At 44.0% G+C, this 20631-nt stretch overlaps 1 protein-coding gene across 1 annotated transcript in view; it reads right to left on the minus strand.

Moving 5' to 3' along the window:
- The window catches only part of LOC144488252 (V-set and immunoglobulin domain-containing protein 2-like), a 44029-nt gene extending 27168 nt beyond the window's left edge, over positions 1-16861 (minus strand). The window contains exons 1-2 of the mRNA XM_078206288.1: positions 16749-16861; positions 2245-2408 (exon numbers count right to left, since the gene is read on the minus strand). Of these exons, the coding sequence (XP_078062414.1) occupies positions 2245-2408; positions 16749-16803 (219 nt within the window). The 5' untranslated portion in view covers positions 16804-16861. The remainder of the gene's footprint in view (positions 1-2244; positions 2409-16748) is intronic.
- Positions 16862-20631: the final 3770 nt, after the last annotated feature.

Below are 20631 nucleotides of genomic sequence, written 5' to 3' on the forward strand. Positions count from 1 at the left end.
AATCATTGAGCAATGAAATTGACAGGCTGAAAAACCCTTAAAGAGTGAAACTATAGCTGCTGCCCTGTCTATGTGAAAGGTTTGTGCTCCCAGCATTTGTTCAGCGAGTGTGATTTCATTGCCTCACTGGCTACTTACAATGTTCCAGCAGCCATTTCACCCACTTTGACAGCCTTCCCAGGTCTCCTTTCTATTCCTGTGTGGCTGCTAATGCCTGGAAGTAATATAGCATTCAACCCCTCTGATCCCTGCCAGGATCCTTTTAAATGGACATCATTCCATTGACAGTTGTGAGTCATCATCACACCCACCTTGCACTCTGCGATTGGTTGGGAAAGCCAGAAGCTGGATGTTAATGCCTTGGTTGAGTTAAAGAACTGTGGCAAAGCCAATCCAGCAACAGTCGGGTTCTGGAGCCCCAGCCAGTCACACCACAGCTCTACCAATCCCATCCCTGCTCCGAAACGCACGAGTCTCGTATGTTAAAATTCCACTCCATTTCTCACAGACTTAAACTCTAATTATTGACCCATAATATTATGCATGCCCACAAATGTACCATGGGAACATAGGACGTGGGAGCAGGATGAAATAAGTTGGCCCTCTGAGATGAAAATTAGTAGAAGATAAGATTTTAAATCAAGGTCACAAGAGATGTTTAACTAGACCCCTGGCTCTATTTGAAAATCATAGAATCCCTATTGTGCCAAAAGAGGCTATCCAGTTCACTGAGTCTGCACCAACTCTCTGAAAGAGCATTCCAGCCAGGCTCTCCCCTCCCCCCTATCCCCATAACCCCATGCATTTACTATGGCTAATCCACCTAACCTACACATCATTGGACACTAAGGGGCAATTTAGCTTGGCCAATTCACCTAACCATCTTTGAACTCTGGGAGGAAACCGGAGCACCTGCAGGAAAACCGCACAGACACGGGAAGAACATGCAAACCCCACGCAGTCACCCAGAGCCAGAATCAAATCCGGATCTCGGGCCCTGTGAGACAACACAGCAGACCACTGTGCTGCCCTGGATGTTCTCCTGGCTGAATGTCCTAACTCAACCCCAACCCCACTAGAAGGGAGAAGTGGGAATTTAACTCTTTCTACCTGGCAGTAGGTAAACAAGACAGTCGACATACTGTTTACCTTTCACATGGAGATTAGCTGGAAGTGGGAGATGGAGAGTCCATCAGACTCCTCAGAGGCCTCTTGAACTTATTAATTCAAGTTCATATTACTTAAATGCAACTCTCAAAGTCACCTTTATGTCCAACAGTGGCTCTCCCTCTCAGTAGAAATGGATGGAAAATGGAGACCCTCATAGATAAGTAAAAACCTGAATTATTGTGGAGCCAAGATGAATGGCAGCTTTCCTTTGGGCAGCACAAAAATATTTTGGGCAGCTGCCATCCTGAGCTCCCCTAATCCCCTTCCATATTCCTAAAACCCTCCCCACCCTTCTGGTCCTGGTGACTTGCTGCTGGCTAGGCGGACTCCACAAAATCCAAAGTTGCTCCAAACCAAATCTGCCAAATTGCACTGGGGGAAAGGAAAATAGTCGGCTCCATTTAAATTGATTTCAGCCATGAAAATGAACTGCAGCTCCCAGACAGTCTACCTGCTCATTACAATGGCCGACCATGCAAGATTTACAATTCCCCCTCGAGTAACTGGTCGTCCATCTTATTGTTTGTGGGGTCATGCTTTATATAAAATGGCTGCTGCATTTGTTGACATAAGAATGGCTACATTTCAGAGTAATTCACTTGTACATTAAATCACTTGAGTGAAGCTCTTTCTCACGATTGTAATGGAAGACATGCTGCAGCCAATTTGTTCCCAGTAATATCCTATAATCAGGAACGTGACAAGGCCTAGATATTTTTGGGGTACTAGCTGAAGAATAATCTTGGTCAGCACCACAGGGACAACTCCCCTGTTCTTCTTTGAAGTAATGCTTTGGTATATTTTAAAAGAACCTGGATTTTACATCTAATCTGAAAGACGGCACCTCCAACAGTACTGGGGAGTCGGCCAGAATTTGTGTTCAAGTTCCTGGAGTGGAGTTAATTCCACAAGATTCTAACAGAGATGTGAGAGCATGCTATTATCTGAATCAGGGCTTACACCCTTGGTTGAGATGCAGCGCCCTGTACAATTCTTTCTTTCACACTCCTTCAGGCTGGCCAATAGTTTGTAAGCAAGAAATAAGTGTGTTTTAAAATGGATACCAGTTCTTACCTTTTCTGCTTTGGCATCCTCTCTTGGGCCTGGTGCAAAGCGCCATTCAAGAGTAAACATGGACTCAACATATGTCCTGTAAGTACAGTCAAGTGTGGCATTGTTGCCAACATTCACTACCACATTTGGCTGATCTGTGGTTACAGATATGGCCTGTGCTGCATCTGTGAAAGCGAATTGGAGAAAGTTATATTTCAGAATAGGACTTTGGAAAACATACTGGGCAGAATTTTATGGCCTTGCTCATCCCAAAACCGTAATAAGAGCTCAATGGACCTTCCCATGGTCCGCCCCTTGCCCACTCCAATTCCCGTGGTGGACAGGCCAGTAAAATTCCGGCCACTATTTCTCGGGATACCAACGTCACTACTAGGGCCAGCATCGATTATCCATCCTCATCATCCTGAGGATCTGGTGGTAATGGACTGTCTTGTTGTATAGTTGCAATCCACATGGTATTCCTCATAGCTGTTTGATACAACTGAGTGGGTTGCTTGCTGGGTAAGGATGACAGATTTTCTTCCCTAAAGAGCATTCATGAATCATTTGGATTTTTAGGACATTCCAACCATTTTATTGTCTCTCTTTACTCTTGGTAGCTCCTCTCCCCACCCGCCCCCACCACCTGCCAGATTTTCCTAAGCTGAATTTAAAAAGTTCTCATGCTCTCATGATGAGATTTGAACCCATAGGATTCTACAGGACTCTGACGTTTCAAAGCACCTCCTTTACAAAAGATTGTAGGTAGTTTACACCTGAAGTGTGCTGAGATGAATATTCTTGTGAGCTATGGTCTACTTCCCATGAGGGAAGTAGAGAGGGTTTTAAACTAATTAGTGGGAGCAAGGGATTAAATTTTGGTAGATGTGGTAAACCTAAGAGTAGAGACAAGGCCAGAGAGAAAGGTATAATAAGGAAAATGATAAACAGGCCATGACAGGAAAAGATAGAGGGCACGATTTAGCCAGCCCATTAGCTGCTGGCACAAATCTTGTCATGGCTGCTAAGTATCGCAAGATGCCAACAAAGGGATTTTGCAATGATGAAATTTTGGAACATGATATTCCTGAGCCCTCCCAATGATGGAATCAGGTTCATACCCAAGAATGGCGCAAACCTGATGAACGTGAATTTGAATCCATTAGCATTTACTTAGCGGGCTTAACATCACATCTCCTGCCCTCTTCGAATCTTTCCACCCACCAGGCCTGACATCATGCTGACGTGATTTACTGCTGCTTTTTAAAAATGGGAATCAGACACCATGACCTCTGAAAGGGAGGAAGAAAATGAGCACCACTGTCTCTACTGAGCACCAGTCGAAGTGGACAGAGATCACTGCGTAGCTCCAGGGGGAGAGGGGTGGGTTGGGCATGGTCAGGTCAGCGAGAAGGGCTGGGGGGTGGTCAGGGGTGACCAGAGGGTGGGGGTGTGCAAAGGTTGAGAGAAAGAGGAAGGCAGCTATCGGGGGAAGAAAGCTGTACTTGGGGGCAGAGTGGTGTTCACGGTTGTTGTCAATGGTCCTGGAGTCAAGGAATGGGATGAGTTCTCAGGATTCAAAGCGTGGTGGCACAGCATCCAGAAGCAATGGGGTCACTTCCCTGCTGGGACCCCAACACCTGCCAATCATCCATCAACCGCCACCGCCCCCGCACCCCCAAGGTGGATATAATCATCCAGTTGACGTGGGCTAGTCAGGATGAGGGAGCACAGGACTTGCCTATAAGAACCCCCAGTGGCAGTGAGCTTACAGGAGAGGAAAAGCAGATTGAAGGCCACAGGTGAGTCTAAGTGGGCATGGGCATATGCCAGGGCCAGTCCTGTGGAGATAGGAGGGCACCTGAACTGTGAGTGTGCAATCACTGCTGGCAATGCTCTGAGACTGGCTAAGGCCAATAGGTCAGCAGCTGTGACACCAACCTGACTCTCTCTCTCACTCATCCCTTGCAGGATTCCGAATGATATCGGGATGGAGCCAGTGGAGCTGGCTATCTTACTAATCACTATGCTGGAGGAGCACAGACTTCAACAGTTACAATAGTTCCGAGGAAAGACCCTACAGAACAAGATTAGGGAGCCAGGAGGCAGGATCAGGGGTTGGGTCCACACTAGCCATGTGGGAGACACAAAGGCACTAAAGAAGACCAAGAGTCTACTGGATTCATGTGTCCTTCATGAAGCTGTCCAACACCATCTGGTATCAATGATTCCACTTTACGGTGCAACACCTGTCCCATGTCCTTGTGGACTTGACACCAGGTGACGGCGGAGGGCACCCCTCACTGTGGCCATCAATGTCATGACAGTCCTCAACTTCTACACCACTGAGTCCTTCCTGAGCTACCCAGGGAACTTTTGTAGTACTTCACAGGCATCCACCCATACGTGCGTCCGTGAGATGTTAGATGCACTGTAAGTACAGACTCTGCACTGCATCCACTTTGACCTGGATCAGGCCCAGCAGCATGAGAGGTTTACAGGGTTTGGGCACATAGCTGATCTGCCACAGGTACAGGGGGTGATACATGCACCCATGTTGCTCTCCACACCCCATGGCACCAGTGAGTTCCTTTCATCAAGCAGAAAAGGTTCCATTCCCTCAATGTCCAGCTGGTGTGTGACCACCAAGTGCATTTCATGCATGTGTGCGCTTGTCTTCCAGGGAGCATGCATGACAGCTACATCTTTGATCAGTTGCAAACCCCTGGAATCTTCAAAAGACACCCTAGGCTCAGGGATGGCTTCTTGGGGACAAGGGATATCTCCTCAGTGCATCTTGTAGATGGTACACACTTCTGCTACTGTGCGTTAGTGGTGTGAGGGAGTGAATGTTTATGGATGGGGTTCTAATCAGGTGGGCTACTTTGTCTTGGATTATATCAAGCTTCTTGAGTGCTGTTGGTGTTGCACTCATCCAGGAAAATAGAGAGTATTCTATCACATTCCTGACTTGTGCTTTTCAGATGGTAGACAGGCTTTGGGAAGTCAGGAAGTGAGTAAAGCCACAGGCTTCCTAGCCTCTGGCTTGCTCTTGAGGCCACAGTGTTTATATGGTAGTCCAGTTCCATTTCTGGTCAATGGTATCCCCCAGGGTGTCAACAGTGGGAGAATCAGCAATGGTAATGCCATTGAATGTCAAGGGAAGATTGTTGGATCATCTCTTGTTAGAGATGGTCATTGCCTGGCACTTGTATGGTGCAAATGTTACTTGCCAGTTGTAAGCTCAAGCCTTGATATTGATCAGGTCTTGTTGCATTTGACACAGACTGCTTCAGTTTCTGGGGAGCCGTGAATGGTGTTGAACATTGTGCAATCATCAGCAAACATCCCCAGTGGACAGCCCCACTTCTGACCTTATGATGGAAGGAAGATCTTGAATGAGTCTCACCTGGTGAAGGAGCAGCGCCCCAAACGCTTGTGCTTCCAAATAAACCTGTTGGACTTTAACCTGGTGCTGTGAGACTTCTTACCGTGCCAATTTAAATAATACTGTGCCGTTCCTGCCAAAGTGGTCAACCTCACATTTTCCCACATTATATTCCATCTATCGATCTTGTGCCCATTCTCGTAACCTAACGACTCTTATTCCTGCCCCATCATGGCGAGTTCCCCCATGCTGGATGTGGAGAGCTAGTCAAAAGTCTGTTGGCTTCAGCGGGATTGGAAGATCCCGCCAGCAGATGGGGCCGGAACATTTTGATCTTTGTATCCTTCACAGCAGCCTGAATTTAACCAAACAGGGCCATGGTCTAAAAATACCCACAGTTCCAGGATGAATCTGACTGTGGCCTGTTAATATGAGTTGTACCGCAGCAACACTCAGCTGCAGTGCTGGCTTGAGTACAATAACGTTCATACATTTCTCAAAGCAATGGAAGATCCGACCCCTTTCTTCCCAATTTTCTCCTTCCTCTGATGTCGTCTTGTCTGTCAGGCTGTCAAATTTTAATTTCCATCCAGGCGGCCAATCTGATCACATCGATTTGCCCTTGAGGTTGAGAGGTTGCTCCAGGTTGAGCGGAGCTTCCTTCGCCAACTATGGGGCGGGCGCAATTCACTCTGGCGTGACCACACATTCCAATTTTCATTGGCCCTCACCCATGACATAATAAAGTTCATGCCCATAATGATGAGAACCTGATTTTAATATATTTTAATAAATTTCCATATCATTTATGAGTCTCATCACCAAACTATTCACCCTTTATTGAATATTCATACCTTGCCAACATCATGTCTTGTCGGCAAGTTTCTTGACAGGTTTTTTAAAATGAAAACCTGTCAAGGGGATTCCTCCGGGGCCACAAAGATAAGTAGAGTCCCCCCGGGTGAGAAACATGGCAGTGCCAACCTGTGCCAGAGGGCAGTGTCAGTGGCGGGCCCAAATGGGATCCCCATGAGGTTGGGTAGGGGGAGGGGGGGGGGGGGCGGCAGGGTGGAATTTATTTGTGTGTGTGTGTGTGGGGGGAGGGGGTGGAGGGGGGAGGTGGGGAGAACTTTCTGTCTGGATTTTAAAAAGCACCCTGATCTCTGTGCAAGTGCCTTTGCTAAGAGCCCCGCCCCAGACAAACCCTGCTCACTTTTAGTTTAGCTGTCAAAGTGTGAATAATCTGGGAGAGCTACATGCCAGTTTTCTCACCTGAAACGACACATTAACAAATTCTGGTAAGATCCCTCCCCCCAATCTTTTAAATAATTCCAATGGCCTGAATTGGCGGGAGGGATGTCTTGCTCTGTGACAATCCTGTGTAAGCATTGTGGGCACCCTTAATATGAACAGAAACACAGCTTATATTTGTTTATGCAAACATTTACCTTGGCATTTTGACCGCAACCTCTCAGTTCCCTTTGACACATTGTGGAACAGGTCAGCTGATTCCCATAGCATTGTCTATGAGGACAGCCCCTGATAACATCGTGCTCACTGGGTGAGGTATGGCCAAGTGATTTGGTACTTTATGTAGATCTAAATTTTTGCACATGAGATTAGCTGTACTGTAGTATTCAGTCCGTCTGTGAAAAACATGTAGCAATATAATATGTGGAATTTCATTGTCAAGAATCAGTAGGAAGAAAAAGGGGACCTTGTACCTTTAAAAGCAACATTTGTGAATCTCACCGATTCCATTGTAAAATCTGGTTGTGACTGCAATCATAGGGATCAGGTGATGATGGATTACACTACCAGTTTACAAGATTATTCAATCCCTCAGCTACATTATGTAACCACTCTCAGGAACTCAGTCTTCTGTGTGAAAATTTACTCACTGTGGGCTGGTTATACTGGTCACATCCCCTCAGCTATTTCAAACAACCTTTGGGAATAACCTTCAGGAATCATTTCACTGATAAGTGTGTAAATAATCTTCTGTTTATACCCTGCAGCAGAACCGTACTATCTGTCATTTACTTTGAATATAATCTCTCAAGAAATACCTTTGTTGGTCAGTCATGTTTACTCCTTTTCCCTCTCCCAGTCCACAAATTACATGGCAGCCTGGGGATGTTTAAGAAACAGAATGGATTTTACAATGTGATGATTCCTCTACAGGTTTTTTATTCTCTCAATGACTCAATGAGTAAATCAAACTCCTTTTGTATTGGGTTAAGTAAATTGGCCCCTCCAAAGTTTCATGATGTTTTGCATGTTGTAAAGTAGCAGCACATTCACATACAAAAACATATATAAACATACGAATCAGGAGGAGAGTAGGCCTTAAGCCTGCTCCATCACTTAATAGGATCCGATAGTAACCTCAAATCTACATTCCACCTACTCTCTATAACCTATCACCCCCTTTCTTACCACAAATCTGTCCACCTCTGCCTTAAAGATATTCAAAGTCTCTGCTTCCACCATCTTTTCAGGAACAGTCCCAAAGATTCACAGCACTCAGAGAGAAAAGCTTGCCTAATCTCCATTTTAAATGGGTGACCCCTTATTTTTAAACAGTGAGCCCTAGTTTTAGATCTTCCACAACAGGAAATATCCTCTCCACATTCACCCTGCCATGACCCGTCAGGATCTTGTATGTTTCAATCATGTTGCCTCTTGCTCTTTGAACTCCAGCGGATACAAGCCTAGCCTGTCCAAACTTTCCTAAAAGACAACCCATCCATTACAGGACTTACTCTGATGTGGAAATGCCACACATTAGGTTAAAGTCCAACAGGTTTATTTGGAATCACAAGCTTTCAGAGCACTGTTCCTTCATCAGATGATGAACCAGGTCATCGCCTGATGAAGGAGCAGCAGTCCGAAAGCTTGTGATTCTAAATAAACCTGTTGGACTTTAATCTGGTGTTGTGAGAGGTCTTACTCTGGTAAACATTCTCTGACTTGCTTCCAACGCATTTACATCCTTCCTTGCTTAAGGTGACTAGTACTGTACATGGTACTCCAGATGTGGTCTCACGAACACCCTGTACAACTGAAAATTTAAGTCACAGAAATTTAAACACAGGCCACACTAACAATGCAAACACAGGTCATACAAACACAGGTCACATCTCAGGGGAGTGTCCTAGGCCCAACAATCTTCAGCCGCCTCATCAATGACCTTCCCTCCATCATAAGGTCAGAATTGGGGATGTTCGCTGATGATTGCACCATTCACAACTCTTCAGATACTGAAGCAATCTATGTTCAAATGCAATAAGATCTGGACAATATCCAGGCTTGGGTTGACAAGTGGCAAGTAACATTCGCGCCACACAAATGCCAGGCAATGACCATCACCAATAAGAGACACTCTAACCACTGCCCCTTAACATTCAATGGTGTAACCATCACTGAATCCCCCACTGTCAACATCCTTGGGGTTAACATTGACCAGAAACTCAACTGAACTCACCACATAAACACAGTTGCTACAAGAGCAGGTCAGGAGCTAGGAATACTGCAGCGAGTAACTCACCTCCTGACTCCCCAGAGCCTATCTACCATCTACAAGGCACAAGTCAGGAGTGTGCTGGAATACTTCCCACTTGCCTGGATGGGTGCAGCTCCAACGCCACTTAAGAAGCTTGACACCATCCAGGACAAAGCAGCCCACTTGATTGGCACCACATCTACAAACATTTAATCCTTCCACCACTGACGCTCAGTAGCAGCAGTGTGTACTATCTACAAGATGCACTGCAGCAATTCACCAATGATCCTTAGACAGCACCTTCCAAACCCACAGCCACTTCCACCTAGAAGGACAAGGGCAATAGATAAATGTGAACACCACCACCTGCAAGTTCCCCTCCAAGCGTCTCAGCATCCTAACTTAGAAATATATCACCATTCTTTCGCAGTCGTTGGATCAAAATCCTGGAATTCTCTCCCTAATGACATTGTGGGTCAACCCACAGCACGTGGACCGCAGTGATTCAAGAAGGCAGCTCACCACCACCTTCTCAAGGGCAATTAAGGATGGGCAATAAATGCTGGCCAGCCAGCGATGCCCATGTCCCATGAATGAATAAAAAAAACGCAAACACAGGTCACACTAACAACACAAACACCAGCCACACCAGCCGGTCACACTAACAATGCAAACACAGGTCACACCAGCAGCACAAACACAGGTCACAACATACAAACATATAAAATAGGAGATGTAGGCCATTCGGCCCCTCAAGACTGCTCCGCCATTCAATAAGATCAAGGCTGATCTGTATGTGTTGAGTTCCACTTTCCCCATTTATCCCCGATAATCTTAGATCCCCTTGCCTAACAAGAATCTATCTACCTCTGCCTTAAAAATATTCAGTGGTCCTGCCTCCACTGCCTTCTGAGGCAGAGAGTTCCAAAGTCACACAACCCTCTGAGAAAGAAATTCTCTTCATCTTTTGTCCTATAAGGGTGATCCTTTTTTAAAACAGTGTTCCCTAGTTCTGGACTCACCTTCAAAAGGAAACACCCTTTCCATGTTTATCTAGTCAATACCATTTAGGATCTTATATACTTCAATCAAGTCACCACTTTCTCTTCTAAACTCCAGTGGAAACAAGCCCAACCAATTCTCATAAGGCAACTCACTCATTCCAGTTATCAATCTAGTAACCCTCCACTGAGCTGCCTCCAATGCATTTATATCATTCCTTAAATAAGGAGATCAAAGCTGCACACAGTATTCGAGATGTGTTCTCAACAATGCCCTGTATAACTGAATCATTATAATTTTCTTAGCGGCACAGGCTACTGTACCTCTAAGAAAGGTATTTTAAGCATGTTCTCTGCAGTTAAAAGCAGCTCTGTTTTTTGTTTCATTTTGGCAGTGAGATGCCTAAACAGATGTCCTTTTATTGTTGCTAGAGGATACAATAGGCTTTTTGTTTATTTTTACTTTGGCCTAATGCACTGTTCTGGAGTTTACGACTGTTTTTGAATTGTTGGGGGAAGAATGATTGACAGGTCAGGTGGAACAGTTTGTTTTCACACAAGAGAACTTCACTTTCAGTTTGGTTAGTTAGAAGCTGTCAGGACTGCAGACTACAAGCAGCATTTCTGTATCTCTCCCTGGTAGTGGAAATTTAGCTCAGGATGGCTGGCTAGCTGATAACAAAACGCAAGGAGTGTCTCTGTCTCTTGAAGTATGCTGGAAGTTCCAGGGTCAAAAGGCCTCAGCATTTTTAACTCACCATCCAAAGGACTAATTCACAACAGGTGTTGCAAAGCTGCAAGATTCAGCATCATGTGAGCATATGTATTTTCTGTACTAAACTGAAACCAGGGTATATGTTAGTAAGAATGGTGTTTTGGAACTGTATTTGTAGCTGTTCAAGTATATACATCATGATTTGCTTTTCTTGTTTGTAATTGGTAAAAGTTATTGCTAATTTTCTATGTGTTAACTGTATTCTTAAATAAACTTTATTTGATAAAAACTCCCTCGTGGGTCATTTGAATCATACCTGGAGTGAAACATCTTATGCTTACCCGTGCCAAAATTCAAAGTGCAAAACTTATGATCTAGGCTGACTTCATGAGACATCTTGGAGTTTCTGACCTGGATTATAACAATAACAAACTTACTTTTATGTTCAATTCCTCTCATAATAAAGGAGAGCATTCCTTTTTGATTACATGTTGCATCTGCATACTAATATTTTGTGACTCATGGACTAGAACATCTAAATCCCTCCACACCTCAGCATTCTCAACTAATGTTCTGGGGACACGGGTTTGAATCCCGCCACGGCAGTTGGTGGAATTTGAATTCAATAAAACATATCTGGAATTAAGAATCTACTGATGACCAAGAAAGCATTGTGGATTGTTGGAAAAATCCATCTGGTTCACTAATGTTCTTTAGGGGAGGAAATCTGCTGTCCTTATCTGGTTTGCCTACATGTGACTCCAGATCCATAGCAATGCGATTAACTCTCAACTGCCCTCTGAAATGGCTGAGCAAGCCACTCAGTTTCAAGAGTAACTATGGATGGCCAATAAATTCTGGCCAGCCAGCGACACCCATGTCCCACAAATGAATAAAACAAAATTGCAATTCTTCTCCATTTAAGTAATACTCTGCTTTTTTATTCTTCCTGTCAAAGTGAACAACTTCACATTCTCCCACTTCCTCTGCCAGTTTTTTGACCACTTACTCAATCCATCTATATCCATCTGTAACCTCCATACGTCATCTTCACAGCATGCTTCCCACCTATCTTTGTATTGTCTGCTCTCCTTATCTAAGTCATTGATGTAAATTGTAAAAGGTCGAGGCCTATTTATGCCAACTCCCTGTTTTCTGCCATCTAGCCAATCTTCAATTCAGACGATTTACACTTGATACCATGATCTTTAATTGTTTTCAATAACTTTGATGTGGTACCTTAACAAATGCTTTCTGCAAACAAAGTACAGTATGTCCTCCATCTCCCCTCTATCCACAGCACATGGTACTCCTTCAAAAAACACTAGTAAATTGGTTAAACATGGTTTCCCTTTCATAAAACCATGCTTATTCTTTCCAATTACCTTGAGCTTCTCTCAGTGCACCGGATCACTAACAAAGCTGCTGCGTGTTACAAAAGCAGCATGTGTTTAGCTGCACGTACAGGTCAAAATTATGCCTTTCCTTTGCTCCATTATCATAGGGTCGTCACAGGCTTGGTGAGTCGAAGGGCCTGTTCCGGTGCTGTACTATGCTCTATATTTGGCCACAGTACCCATGGGAGACAAAAGAGCAGCACTGATCCACTCTCTCGATCATTTGCTGGGATGTACATGTTAAGATTGGAAAGTAGATTCAACACTCAACAACAAAATGTCCTCAGCAGTTACCGTCTGGACTCACACACGTAGAAGGACAGGAAGACCATATCACCCACTATTTTCAGGCAGAGGAAGGGCATAATTGGGAAGACAGGAGCCAGTTCTACCATTGCATCAAGAATTTGTAAACTGTACTGAACTCAAGTCAGCACAGTAACCGAGTGTTGGTAAGATACAGTACAACTTACAGGAACAGGCCACAATTTAGGAATTGTTTCACAGTGGGAGTATTTTTGGAGCATGGCTATCTTTAGTTAAATCTGTGCTGCTGCAAATTGACTGAAGGGCAATGCCATGTTAATAATGTAGTGAAAAGACTCTGCTCTCAGCTGCAGGATGTGCCCCAATTCTGCCAGGCAAAATTCTGTGCTAAAAAATATTTATAGCAACTCCGGTGAAGCAGAGATTCTTCATCTCCTCAGAATTCTACTTCGTTACATTCTTCCAAACGGAGGTAAATAATTAATGGTACTGGGTTTGCTGATGACTCAGTGGGCTATTGAGGTAAAAATCCTAAATTCAACTTCTGGACTTTACAGAATGAGTGACCTTAGAATGGTAGTGAGCGGGGGTGATGCAAGGAAGTTCCACATCACAATATCAAGAGCAAGTATGTCACATCTAATGAACAACTCCTGAAACATAGTCCCTGTTGCTTTAGAGATGAATGAGTAGTAGTGTAAATGGGCCAGAATTGGGTTATAAGGTCCCCAGGCCAGGCTGATACTTTATGGAAAATGCAAATACACTGAATAAAGAGAGGATCATTATTGATGGAATGCTCCACATTGCAAAAACCTGCCAAAAGCTCATCTTAAGAGATGGAAATTGGACGGGTTGTTAATGATCTGCTTGTCCCTTTGCTGAAACCAGAGCCTATCGTAAGACACCATTTACAACAGAGATGGCAGGCATTTGCAAAACAATGAAGAGGAGCTTCCTAAATGCTAGAGTGGGGGAGCAAGTATTTTAGGGTTTCTTCAGCTTAAGTATATGGGCGATGCTCATGGGTAGAATTTCACACTCCTCCAAGAGCGGGCATTTCAGCTGGGAAGGGGGAGTGTGAAATTGAAAGAACAGGATTCCATCTGGGTTGCCATCTAGTCCAGCTGATTTTGCACTGGGGCACGCAAGCCCGCTCTTATCCCAGTTGCAGCTCATAAGTGAGGTGATGGTACCAGCATGTGTCGCTCTATTTAAATATTTGAATAACTTGTTAAAAGGACTCGCACCAGGTTTTGCATCTTTGGTCAAGACTTTGTCAATCGTATGAGGCTCACGCACAAAATCTGGCACAGCAGAAGTCCCAGGAACAAGGCTGCTCAAATAGCCCTGCTTCCCCACCTCCACCGACCCACCTACATCCTTCTGCTTAGGTTTGCTCTATTCATCAGTTGCTTTGGTTGGGTAGTCTTCCATTTTAAAATGTGTTTGTTTATTTTCACCTGCCAACCCTTCTCTTCATTATTTTTGGATGCCCCAAGTGGATTACACAGAGCAGCAATGAGGGGAGTCCAATTTCATTGAGAATTGGGATGAGTTTGGGCATTTTATGGAATTTCCCCATAGCTGCCACTAATCCAGTCTGTTCGAGCTCTTTGATCCCTCTTGGTTAGTGCAAGCATAGGGACACCAACTGTGATGCCGACCATCAACAACCATCACCTCTTGATATTCAATGACGTTACCATCACTGAATCCCCCACAATCAACATCCTGGGGGTTACCATTGACCACAAACTGAAACTGTCTAGCCATATAAATACTGTGGCTACAAGGACAGGTTGGAGGCTGGGAATCCTGTGGTGAGTAACTCACCCTCTGACTTCCCCAAAGTCTGTCTACCATCTACGAGGAACAAGGCAGGAGTGTGGTGGAATACTCTCCATTTGCTTGGGTGAGTGCAGCTCCAACAACATTCAAGAAGCATGACACCATCCAGGACAAAGCAGACCACTTGATTGGCACCTCATTCACAAACATTTACACTCTCCACCAACGATGAACAGTGGCAGCAGTGTTTACAATCTACAGGATGCACTGCAAAAACTCACCAAGATTCCTTAAGCAGCACCTTTAAAACCCATGACCGCCACAATCTAGAGGCACAAGGGCAGCAGATACCTGGGAATATCACTACTTGGAATTTTGATTCCAAGCCATTCACTATCCTGACTTGGAAACATATTGCCACTGTTCCTTCACTGTCGTTAGGTCAAGATCCTGACACTTCCTCCCTAGAAGCATAGTGAGCATACTTATACCACATAGACTGCAGTGGTTCAAGAAGGCAGCAGACCACCACCTTCTCAAGGGCAATTAAGGATGGGCCAATAAAGGCTGGTTTAGAAAGTGAAGCTCCACATCCCATAAACAAATAGAAAAAATAAACAAGGTTCACTGAGATTACACAAGGTCTCACAACACAAACCCCTCTACAATTGTGAAACTTACAATCACCCACACAGCTGGATGTTACCAGTGTTGACTGTAGGGGACCTGGAGATAATTGGTGTCTGTCCTTCTTCACCTGACTGCAGTGCCCGCTCCCCAATGTCATCCACTTTTATAATGAGTCACATCAGACTGTCACAGGCACAGTTCCTGGGACCATTCCACCGAATCATTCGGCGTTTAGCACACCTTCACCTTGGTTTATTCCTTGCCCTGGTCCAGACAGGATGGCATAGATATTGTCAATTCTTCTGCTGTTCACTGAACAGATGGATACCTGGTTCCAAGGTTGACTGGCAGGAACTTATTGTGCTATGTTATGGCAGTTGCCCTGCGTCATTGACCAAGATAGAGGTTCTCTCACTCTCCTGATGAGTCAGAGTTTCAGTTAGCTCACTCCTCTGTGTATTACAGTTAACCTGTAGGTGTGTATGTTATTCACCTCTGTGTGCATGTTTTGAGTTTTAGCTATTTTATATTCTTCCAGTCCGGGGGTCATGGTCCTTCACACCATTACCTACAAGTCCCCTTCTAAGCCATTCACCAACCTGACTTTGAAATACAGTGCCGTTCCTTCACAGTCGCTAGGTGTAAATCCTGGAACTCACTCCCTAACAGCACTGTGAGTGTACTTACACCACATGGACTACAGTGGTTCCAGAAGACAGCTCACCGCCATCTTCTTAAGGACAACTAGGAATGGGCAATAAACGCTGGCCTAGCCAGCGATGCCCACATCCCACGAAAGAATGAAAACAATAAGATGAACAATATGATGAATGTAATATATGTCTCGCACAATAGAAATGCAAAAGTAATTAGCCAATAATTTAACAAGAACGTTCCAGCATTTTAAAACTAAACATTGGAGCAACCAGTCTCATCATATAGTTACCAGCTGTAACAATAGCAACTCTCATAACTTAAGTGTCAAAAAGCGATGGCTCAGAGCGAGCTTTATCCACAGTAACTTCAATGCTGTGTGAATGAAAGCCTACTTGTGACACTAATAAAAAAACATTATGAAACTTAACAGGATTTAGGAAGTAAAACCAAATACATACTTTCCAATACAGCAAGAGTAAGTCAGGGTAGGGTATATTTAGAGCAAGTATCAGGAAATCATCCTCTATACAAAGGCTACTAAACAGGTAAAACATCTATAAAAACAAAAGATCATTTGAGGCCAGGACATTTGAAGCTGAAATGGGGAAATATTTGGGTTGCCCTCCTGGAAGAGTGAGGCCAAATGGACCAAAAGTCCTTCTTCATTCAAACCTGCTAGTGACCAGCGCACAGCATAATGGAGAATAAGTAATTAAATAAATAGCTGTTGTTGCACATTTGACTTCCCTCCTTCCTGCAAAAGCCCCGGCTGAATAAAATGGAGCCAAAAAGCCTTCCAACCCTGGTCACTCTAACAGCCAGCATAACACCCATTTCACTCCTTACAATGGTGAAACATCAGACGCTTGTGATCACGGTGTTACTTGCTCCCAACGTCCCAATATGAATTTGTGGGTGTCGATTGTACACATTGTAACACTAGATTCCCTTTGTGTTGTTCTTCTAGAATTTGTTTTTATTTTGTTTCTGCAAATGGAGTCCAAAGGAAAATTTACCTTCCCGTCCACCCAGTGTAAAATTGGTGACGAGTCTGTGACTGGCCAAATGGCAAATGACTTGTGAACCTTTAACTGTGCCTCTGCTGTCAACATGAGTGTGACCTTGTGATTGGAAACAACATTACCGCGCCCATGAGTTATTGAAAGCGACTTACCGAAATACCAAATGAGAAGGAGCAAACGAATGAGCTGAATGTGTTTCCACGGCATTCTAAGGGGCAGCTTGATCCGATGTAGTCTCAGTCCCAGACCTCTCCCTTTCCCTGTCAAAATGGGCTAAAAGAATGAAAGTGATTTGCGTCGCGATAAAGGACGCTATCTCTCCCATGCCCTGAGCAAATATTTCACTAAATGTTTTCATCAGTCTGACATGGGGACTGAATTGAACGAATGGCACAGCCAGTTACTCATTCACCAATCTCCAAGCTTTGAGATTTTCGGTTAATTACTTGAAGCGATCCCATTGAAAAAACCTGAGTTGAAATAATTAACAACATTTTAGAGTATTAGTGTTAATTGCCAACTAATAAACCACAATGTGGCAAAGGTTTAACTGGTTACAATGACTGATTATGAGGCGTGATTAATCTTAGTAAATAGCAGGAGTGGTATTGATCGAAACTGCCTTTCAACAATTAACTGTGAATCACTTTACAAATTACAGCATTACTGGTTGAGTTGAGTTTGGGATTACTTAATAGAAGGTCACACATTCCACCTTCTGTGAAGTAACCCTATTTAACTTCTGAATGATGGGCCGCGATTCTCCCATTGCGACCCACAACTTTTCTGTCGGGTCGCGGTGGGAGACGCGCATCTCCGGCCTTGAACAGGGATTTCTGCATGCGCCAGGAACGCATGTGCATCTCCCAGAGCTGGAGAACAGTCGCCAGTCAGACCACACTGGAAACCGGCAGGAAGGCAGGTGAGTAATTTAAATCTTTTTTGCATATATTTGAAATATGTATATTAGTTAATTATCGGGACCTTTCGGGAATTGCTGTGCGGGCCGCGATCGGGCCGTGGGCGGGGCCGGAGGGGCAGCACTAAGGGGGTCCCGGGCTGGCCAGCAATTGAGCTGGCCAGCAAATAGGGAGTCTAACAGATCAGGACCACTGCGCGTGCACGGAGTTCCAGAGCTGTCAAACTTCGGCGTGAATAGGCCCCGCACCCCCTGGGTTTTTAATGAGATCCCCGACTGGGACCTCTTCAGCGCACAGAATGCGGAGATTCAGGTGAGAAGCTGAACTGACAGAACAGTTGGGATTTAGAACAGTTCTCCCACCAATTCAGCACTTTTGGGAGAATCGTGGCCATGGTTTCCATTTATATAACAGAAAATAGTAATGGGACTAGAAAACAGGAGAAACAAAGCAAAGCATCAATTGTGCGTCGAATGTGGAATAGTGTCAAAAAGACCAAGTTAAGGACGCTGAATGCGTGCAGCATTTGTAACAAGGTCGATGGTCTAAAGGCACAAAATAGTGTTAAATGGATATGATATAATTGCCATTCCGGAAGCATGGCTGCCCAGTAACCAAGACTGGGAACTGAATATTGAAGGATATTCAATGTTTAGGAAGGACAGATAAGGAAGGAAAGGATTAGAGTTGCATTGATAATAAGGGATGGGATCAGTGTAGTGGTAAGGGAGGATCTCAGATCAGAAGAACAATGTGTGGAATCTTTTTTGATAGAACTAAGAAACAGCAGAGGGCAGCAGACATTGTTTGGAGTTGTTTATAGGACACCAAATAGTGATGGTCAATGTGGGCCATAGTATTAATCAGGGAAAGAGAGAAGATGTAAAATGGACAATACTGTGATCATGGGTGATTTCAATCTGCACACAGGCTGGTTAAACTAAGTGAGCACAAATGCCGAGATCGATGGGTTTTGGAGTGTCTTAGAGTTGTGTTTTTAGAGCAGCATGTTGAGGAGCCAACTAGAGGCAGGTTGCTCTTTGTTGGGGAGAAAAATATTATGCAATGAAAAAGGGCTAATGAATAATCTCGTTGTAAAAGAACCTTTAGGGATAAGTGACCACAATATGATAGAATTTTACATTATGAAAGTTCAGCCTGAAGCCAGGGTGTTAAAGTTGAATATAGGAAATTATGAAGGCATGAGGGCCAATTGGCTGAGGTGGATTGGGAAAATACATTAAAAGGTATGACTATGCATAGGCAATAGATAATCTTCAAATAACTATTACATAGCAGACAACACCGATGCATTCCTTGAGGGTGCAAACCTCCCCAAAAAAGCCAGTCAACCATGGCGACAAAGTAAGTTAAGGGTTGTATAAAATTAAAAGAAAAGGCTTATAAAGTTGCCAGAAATAGCAGTAAACCTGGGATTGGGAGGTTTTTTAGAATACAGCAAAGAAAGGCCAAGAAACTGATACAGAAAGAGAATAGGATATGAATAGAATCTGGCAAAATACATAAAATACACTGTAAAAATTTATATATATTTGGCGAAGACAAATGTGGGTCCATTACAGGCAAATTCAGGCAAATTCATAATGGGGCTTAGAAAAATGGCAGAGAAGCTAAATGATTACTTTAACTGAGGAAGATACAGGAAATATCCCAGATGTAGAGATCCAAGGGACTAGGGAGAATGCAGAGTTGAAGGAAAATAGTATAAGTAAGAAAGTTGTATTGAAAAAATTAATGGGACTGAAAGTTGATAAGTCCTCAAGACCTGATATTATGTATCCAAAGGTATTGAGAGAGGTTGCTATAAAGATCGCAAACATATTCTAAAATTCTGTAGATTCTGGAATCGTTCCTGAAGATTGGAAGGTAGCAAATGTTATCCCACCATTTAAGAAGGGAGGAAGAGAGAAAACAGGGAACTACAAACCTGTTAGCTTTACATCAGTCGTGGGAAAAATGCTAGAATCTACTATAAAGGATGTGATAAATAGACACTTGGACAGCCATGGTCGGATTGGGGATAGTCAACATTGATTTACGAATGAGAAATTATTTTTAACATACTCGTTGAAGTATTCTGAACATCTTAGCAACAAATTGTTAAAGGAGAGTCGATGGACGTAATATATTTGGACTTTCAGAAGGCTTTTGATGAAGTCCCCCACAGGAAGTTAATTGCAAAATAAAAGCACAGGGAATTTTTTTACAAATTCATTTTATGGGATGTGGGCATCGCTGGTTAGGCCAGCATTTATTGCCCAGCCTTAATTGCGTTTCAGAAGTTGGTGGTGAGCTGCCATCTCAAACCACTGCCGTACCTGAGGTGTAGGTACACCCACAGTGCTGTTAGTGAGCGGTTTTCAGGATTTTGACCCAGCGATAGTGAAGTAACAGTGACATATTTCAATGTCAGGATGGAGTGTGACTTGGAAGAGAACCTCCAGGTGGTGGTTCCCAGGTATCTACTGCTCTTGTCCTTCTAGACGGTAGTAATCATGGGTTTGGAAGGTGCTGCCGAAGGAACCTTGGTGAGTTCCTTCTGTGCATCTTGTAGGTGGTGCACATGGCTGCCACTGTTCATTGGTGGAGGGATTGAAATGTTTTTGGAATGGTTAGCAATGAAGTGGGCTACTTTGTCCTGGGTGGTGTCAAGCTTCTTGTTGTTGGAGCTGCACTCATTCAGGCAAGCGGTGAATATTCCATTATACTCCTGACTTGTGCCTTGCAGATGGTGGACAGGCTTTGGGGATCAGGAGTTGAGTTAATTGCTGCAGGAATCCTAGCCTCTGTCCTGCTCTTGTAGTGACAGTATTTATATGGGTAATCCAGTTCAGATCCTGGTCGATTGTAACGCGCAGGATATTGATAGTGGGAGATTCAGTAATGGTAATTGCCATTGCCATTGATAGTGGGAGATTCAGTAATGGTAATTGCCATTGCCATTGATAGTGGGAGATTCAGTAATGGTAAATGCCATTGAATGTCAGGGCTGATGGTGAGATGCTCTCTTATAGGAGATGGTCATTGCCTGGTACTTCTGTGGCGCGAATGTTAGCTGCCGCTGTAATAATCTCATTGAAACTATTATCGATTG

The sequence above is a fragment of the Mustelus asterias genome, unplaced genomic scaffold (assembly GCF_964213995.1).
Source record: "Mustelus asterias unplaced genomic scaffold, sMusAst1.hap1.1 HAP1_SCAFFOLD_1411, whole genome shotgun sequence".
Lineage (NCBI taxonomy): Eukaryota > Metazoa > Chordata > Chondrichthyes > Carcharhiniformes > Triakidae > Mustelus > Mustelus asterias.